The 7,391-nt window shown below is 47.4% G+C and overlaps 1 protein-coding gene across 1 annotated transcript in view; it reads left to right on the forward strand.

The window, feature by feature from the left end:
• The window catches only part of DNAH9 (dynein axonemal heavy chain 9), a 147,403-nt gene extending 140,268 nt beyond the window's left edge, over positions 1–7,135 (forward strand). Inside the window, exons 66-67 of the mRNA XM_033518809.1 lie at positions 1,507–1,896; positions 5,740–7,135. Of these exons, the coding sequence (XP_033374700.1) occupies positions 1,507–1,896; positions 5,740–5,967 (618 nt within the window). The 3' untranslated portion in view covers positions 5,968–7,135. The remainder of the gene's footprint in view (positions 1–1,506; positions 1,897–5,739) is intronic.
• Positions 7,136–7,391: the final 256 nt, after the last annotated feature.

Consider the following 7,391-nt stretch of genomic DNA (forward strand, 5'->3'; position numbering starts at 1 on the left):
TTTATTTGCACACTCTGCATCCCCTCATTCCCCTTCCATTAAACAGCACATTCTTCCCCACGTTAAATCCAATTGCCACACCTTGTCCAAGTCACTGTTGTAGGGCTGGACTTGGTGATATTAAAGGTCTTTTTTATCTGTCAGTGTGAGCCACAGGGCATGGTCAGCACAGGAACAAACTGCAGAGATCTTTAACTGCTGGACTCTGACAAGCATTGCTAAACAACTGTGGGGCTTGCTTTAAGAAGATTTCAGCTTTTGCTAAAGCTTCATAGATTTTTGTGGCCCCAGCAAAGGGCACCTCTGCTGACCTCACGGCTGGAGGCACTGAAGGCCTGGGAAAGAACAGTTGGAATCTTTTAATGTGAATAGACTGACCCAATTCCCTCCCTCTTGTTCTCAGCAATGGCTCAACTGATTTCAGTTAATCTTTCCAAAAACACTTAGCCCGAGGCAAAGAGAAATTGTAAATCAGATACATTTTAGCCAAATGATAAGGGAACAAAAGGAAGTGTTTATAATGGAGAGCAGTGACATTATCTGTGGGTCTCCAAAGTGCTGGGGGTGTTGTACCCCTCCAGCTGAGCACAGAGCGTGCAGAGATTTGAATTGTGGAGATCATTCCATGCCAGGGAAGCTGAGCTGGCATTTGCAGGTTTTCTCTTTGTGTCCTGCTTGGCTTGAGTGAGGCAGAATCACAGAGGAGTTGGTCAGGACATTGTCTGGTCCAACCCCATCCTGAGCAGGGACAGGCAGAGCAGATTGTTCTGGACCATGCCCTGGTGAGTTTTGATCTTTCCCAGGAATGGAGACTCCACAGCCTCTCTGGACAACCTGTTCCAGTGTTCAGCCACCCTCATTTCAGTGGAATGTCCTGGAATTCAGCTCTTCTGGCAGAACAGATACAGGTTTCTAAAAGCTTTAAAACTAATTAATTACTGCACAAAGGAAAAGTCAAACATCTTTCTTTATCTCACTTGGCTGAATCATATCTTACTTTGTTGTGCTCCTTCCCTGCTGTGGAAGGAGCTGTGATTACATTTGCAGACAACACATGAAGACAAAAAGAAAATCTTGCACTGCAAAGCAGCAAATGAAGGGAGGAGTGAGGGGAAGTGGAGGAGAGGAGGGGATAGGACTTAACAAAACAAATATTTGGTCAGTTTTAGTGCAGATCATCTTAAACTCCAATATCCTGCCCTGGCAGGGAGTGAGAACAGCTTTACACCCCTGAAAATCTGCCAGTCCATGAGAGAAAACAGAAAACCACCAGGACAGCCACTGCTGCCACTGTTACACAGCTTTTCCTCCCAGTGGTATTTTTGCAGCAGGATGCAGGAATATGCAGTAAAAAATGTGCAGGAAAACCCCAAACTCATTAATTCACCCACAGTAGGTGGGCAGCAGTGACTGTGTGGGGTGCTGTGCTCCTCCTGGTGTCCTGGCCCAGCTCTGCTCCCAGGCAGGCTCTGCTGGGCAGTTGTCAGTGCTGACCTTTCTCACCAGGGGGAACTGACCATGACCAGCGACATGGAGGCCTTGCAGAACTCCCTCTTCTTGGACACGGTGCCCGAATCCTGGCTGAAGAGATCTTACCCCTCCACGGCCAGCCTGGGCTCGTGGTTTGCTGACCTCCTGGCCCGCATCAGCGAGCTCGAAGCCTGGACCAGGGACTTCTCCTTACCCTCCACGCTGTGGCTTGGAGGGTTCTTCAACCCGCAGTCCATCCTGACGGCCGTCATGCAGAGCACGGCCCGCAAGAACAAGTGGCCCCTGGACAAGATGACATTGCAGTGTGACGTGACAAAGAAGAGCAGAGAGGATTTTGCCAGTGCTCCTCGTGAAGGAGCCTATGTCCACGGTCTGTTCATGGAGGGAGCACGCTGGGACACTCAGGTGAGCTCTGCAAGGCTCTGGGGTTGAGGGAGAAGCCACAGGTGTGACCTCGCAATTCAGATCTAACTCTCCACTTATTTGTCATCTCCCTCTCTGCAATGGTTTTCATGAAGGATAGGAAATTAGGGATTATCAAATCAGGGATTAAAGCTGTGACCTCCCTGGTGGATGCCATTTCATCACATATCCTTGGGGAGTTCAAAGCTCCAGGCTGTTTTTTGCTCTGGAAATGGCCTGAATTTGGTTTGGGAAGCCACAGGCAGTTGGGAACATTGGCAAAGGCTCTGCTGGAAGATCACAACGAGGATCTCAGTGGCTCAGGTCAAATCTCTGCTCTCATGGTTTGAGGGCCAGCCCTGTCCATCTCCCCACTGTTCCCTGGCTGTTCCCTTCTCCAAGCCTCTGGTGTGGCTGCCACACAGAACCCTTGGGAGATCACAGCCCCTACACAGGGAGCCCTGGATTTCTGCTGCCCTAAAAACCTGACAGAAATCAGCTGGACACACCAGATCAGAGAGTGTTGTTAAATATTCCCAGTCCTGCATACCAAATTCTCCATTTAAGAACATTCCAGTGCCTGCTGTGATGTTTTCTTTGCCACTGTTACTAGAAATTGAGTTCTGTCTGGGTTTTACCCATCTCCAGGTAATGCTGGGAGTGGAGTGAGAGGTTTTGGTGGTGCAAAGCCAGAAATCTTTGGGAAACACTTGGCTTCTCCTCTCTGCTTCCCTCCAATAGCTGGTGTGGGTGATTGCAAACCACAATGGGATCTGTCTTCAGAGACCATCCCAACTCCAGTAAATCTGTTTTTCTGATTACATTTTCCTTGTGATTGAAAGATACCGAGCAATTATGTTTATGAAGCCGTTCATAATCTCTGGGTATCACACTTCAATTTATTTCAGAAAGAAAAGGATATTTTTATGGGTTGCTGCTCACACTGGAATATTTCTACCTAGTGGAACAATTCATTTTACCTATAATCCAGTGAGTACCGGTGTGCATTAATGGATGCAGGAATTTTAAAACAGGTGCACAGCTCTTTTGGGTTGTACTCCTTCCAAATTAATCCTCTGATAAAAATGGCAGGCCACATTTAAGAAGAATTCCTCTGGGGAACACCTCCACTTTTAAAAGAATATTTCACATTTAAGTTGTGGCTCCAAAAAAGGAAAGAGTCCTTCTATGTTCTGTTACTCACATTTTTCTATTTATTTAAACATTTATGTTTGCCCTTGGGTGTTATAAATTTATAAAACATTCATTACAAAACAGCAGGCAGCTATTAGATGAAATGAAACTAAGCAGATTATTTTGGGTGCAAATGATCTCTTGCTGCAGCCCTGTTAAAGTCACTGGGACTCAGTGACAGAAGATGCTGTGGCAGGGGACACTTGGAGACATTTTCTCTCATGCTGCTGACTGATTCTTGGCTTTCTTTCTCTTTGTAATCGAGAGTTTGATGCCAGGAGTGTGCCCTGCCCCTCCCCGAGGGGATTGGAGCGTGGTGGGAGAAGGGCAGGGCTGGGTTTTGTACCAGGGGTGCTCCATGGAGCTTTGGCAGCTGTGGTCAGCACAGCCCCTGCCGTGGAGCCACAGGATCCCAGACTGGATTGGGCTGGAAGGGACCTTAAAGTTCCACTCATTCCACCCCACCACGGGCAGGGACACCTCCTGCTGTCCCAGGCCGCTCCAAGCCCCGTCCAGCCTGGCCTTGGACACCTCCAGGGATGGAGCAGCCACAGGACAGGGCCTCACCACCCTCACAGGGAAGGGTTTTTTTGTTCCCCTTGTCCATTTGAAGCCACTGAGCCCATCCATCACTCGGGGACCACCTTGGGGTGCTCCCTGCTGGCTCCGTGTCCCCGTTCCCTGCCCCAGGTGACTCCATCCCAAAGGCAGCCAGGGGTCCCTGGGCCAGCTGACCCCAAAGGGGCTGTGGTGTGAGGAGCCTGTGCTGGGACCACCTCAGGTGGCTCACAGGGTCTGGGTTTGGGCCCATCTGTCACCAGCCCCTGCTTTGTGACAGCTCTTTGTGCCCTCAGCCCTGGTGACACGTGGCACTGCCACACGGCCACTCTCAGCTGCCTGCTGGGAATCTGGGACAAGCAGAAGTGAAGGATCCTTTAGGATCTGAGCTCTCCAGGCACAGAATGGTGTTTTTGCACCACGAGTGCTGTGCTGCTAGTCAGGAAGAATTGCTTTCAGAGCAGAATTAATTTCTGATGATGAGAGCGATAAAAAATGCAAATGAGAATCAGCCCAGACATAACAAAATGGTATCTTACATAGAGGTACCTCAGGAAGATTTCAGCTCTTGTTAACCCAGAAACAGGTAGAATATCTCTTGGAAATTTCATTTGAAGTATTCTCAGCAGTAAAAAAAAAAATAGAAATAAAAAGACCTGATTAAAACCCAGTCTCAGAAATGAAAGGTGTGGATTTAAGAAGAGTGCATAATAATGTTTCATAAATAGCTACTTTGCAAGGTATTATACAAACTATTTAATGTTTGTTCAGCACGTTGGAAATATAAAATCCTAAATGAGAGTTGAATTTATCATGGCTGAGCATAACAGATGGCATTAGTACAATTAAACTGAGGTGTGTGGCAAGAAGGATGATTTTTCTTCGCTCATTTGCAGAACTAAATAAACTACTGGAGAGGTTGAATCTCACCCCACAACTCTGATCTGAGAGCATTTGGAATAATGATGATATGTGAAGCTCAGCTGCAGTGAGAGGCAGCTTCTTTAGTGCTGAAAAGTTCCCATTTCCCTATTTGTTTTCATTTGGTCTCTGTAGCCTCCATTAGGCAATTTTCCCTGGAAATGGATTGATGTGCAGGGTATTTTATTGTCAGGAAGAGAGAAAGAAATGCCAGAGAGACCCAAATTAGAGAAACAAACTTGATTTCTTGTTGTGGCAGGGTTCTCTCCCTCCCCTGGGTTGGGCAGCCTGCTGGGCAGGGCATTGCTTGGAGGAGAATAGTGGAACTTGATATTTAATGGTGATACTCCCTCAGAAAAGTCATTTTGAATGCTCTTGATTGCATCCATGAGAGTGGGAATGAACCTGCGGTGCCTTTTGGGGCTGTTCTCCATCCCAGTGGTTCAGGTGTCCACCCTCGCTCCCACCACGAGCAGCACCTCCCACAGGGTGGTTCTGGTCTGAAAATACTCTGAGAAAGAGATGCATGACAATAATCCCAGAGTCACTGAGGCTGGAGAAGATCCCCCAGCCCATCCAGCCCCAGCTGTGCCCCATCCCCACCTTGTCCCCAGCCCAGAGCTCTGAGTGCCACCTCCAGGAGTACTTTGGACACCTCCAGGGATGGGCACTCCAATCCTCCCTGGGCAGCCCCTGGCAATGTTTAATCATCTTTTCAGCTAAGAAATGTCCGGCCTGAGCCTGCCCTGGCTCAGCTTGAGGCCATTTCCTCTTGACCTGTCCCTGTTCCCTGGCGATAGGACAAGAGGGAATTACCTCAAGCTGCACCTCAGTAGAAACCAGGACAAGAGAAGTGAAACTTTGTCCATAATATGGCTGCACAGGGCCAGGGACACTGTTCCCACACCAAGTCCAGCTCACATGTGAGGGTTTGAGAGGTCAGGCAGCTGGACCCTTGAGGTGATCTATGCTGGGGAGGGTTGTGTGAGACAGTGAGCTCTTGGATCCAGACCCTCCTTCCTCAAGAGACTCATCCAGCCCCTTGACCCTGCAGAAGCTGTTTGCACCTCCCCAGCAGGAGCAGCTGGGATAAAGATCAAGGGAGGTACATCAGGGAGCAGCTGATGGACACCTTGGAGATCTGACCGAGGCTTTGTCCCCTTCTCTCTGCAGGCCGGGACAATCACGGACGCCAGGCTCAAGGAGCTCACCTCAGCCATGCCTGTCGTGTTCATCAAGGCCATTCCTGACGACAAGCAGGACACCCGGGGCTTGTACCCGTGTCCTCTGTACAAAACACGCCAGAGAGGACCAACCTATGTGTGGACTTTTAACCTCAAAACGAAGGAAAGCCCCTCCAAGTGGGTGCTGGCTGGTGTGGCCTTGCTGCTGCAGACCTAAGGCCTGGTCTGCAAATCCCTCACAATGATTTTGCCACACAATTTAAACAATTAAACGCTGAGATTAACCCAAGTTAGGTTCCCAGGACTGTCCCTGTGTCCTGGGGCTGTGACCCAGGCAGGGGCTGTGAGGAGGTGACAGAGGGACACAGGCCAGGTTCCTGGCTGTAAATCAATATCCTGTCATTCCTACATGGCTGCACTGGAAGATCCCAGCCCAGAGCCTGATATACCACACCCAGAGAGTGCTAAACTCAAATCTAACCTTTATTTCTCTTCATCATCCAAAGTAGTTTTAAAATCAGTAGTTTAAAATCAGTAGCCTTCTCCAAAGCACTTGAATAGTCCAGTGACTTGTGAAATTCTCCAGGATTTATTCAGAATCCTTTCCCTCAGTGAGTGTTTCTTTGTCACTTGTGTAATGTTGAAAGCTGGGAGGTGAGCAGATATTGTGGTTATAAACTGTGCCTTGCTAACACTCCTGTAAATCTTAGAAACATTGAAAATGGTGTTAATATCCAGTGTGCTTAATGGAATCAATAGTGAAGGTACAGCACAGGGGTGATTTAAGAGGAATATGTTGTGATGATAGATATTTACTGATACAAGGAATTGTTCCTGGGTAGTCTCTGGAAGCTGCAGGTTTACTCAGGGTGAGGAGAGCACTGGGAGTTTCATTCCCACTGGAATGGGACAGCAGTGAGAAGTGAAGTGTTCCTGGTGCAGAGAGCACAGAGTGGGTGCTGTGTCACATCTGGGAATTCCAAACACAGAAAACTCTCAAGGTCTTGTAAATACAAACTCAGATACACACATGGACACAGGGTTTGACTTGAGGCCTTGCAGAAAGCTTCCAGACTTAGAATCATAAGAATATGAGTTTAAATAGAGTTTATTGAGTTTAAATAGAGTTAAATAAATAGAGTTTATTTATGAGTTTAAATCAGGTTAGGTTGTAGAAAATTTTAAGGTTTTAAAGTTAAGATATAGAAGTGATAAAGATAAGAAGTTTAAGGTATAACAAGTAGTTTTGTGTGTCATATGATTGGTTAAGAAAGTCCACACTGCGACAAAGATGTATAAAACAAAATAATTAACTATTGGTGTAAAAGTAAAAACATTCTTTTGTGACATTAGTTTATTGTCAAATAAAAGACCTTGTGACCTGCAGTCTTGTGACCACTGACTGAGAACACCTGTGAATAAGGTGAAGATGCACTTGCTCCTTCATGAGACTGTAGAAGAAAAATCATAAATCATGCTTTGAAATGTCTTTAAGTGCTCCTGTTTCTCTCCCAAAATCCCAATAACGTGGAGTTGGGAATGGCAGGAGCTGGGCTGGTTCCTGAGGAAATGGGGCTTTTCCTGGGGAAAGCTCTCTGTGCTTGGAGGCTCACACAGGCCCTGCCTCTGGGTGACATTTGC

Source organism: Parus major, chromosome 18 (assembly GCF_001522545.3).
Source record: "Parus major isolate Abel chromosome 18, Parus_major1.1, whole genome shotgun sequence".
NCBI classification, from domain to species: Eukaryota; Metazoa; Chordata; class Aves; order Passeriformes; family Paridae; genus Parus; species Parus major.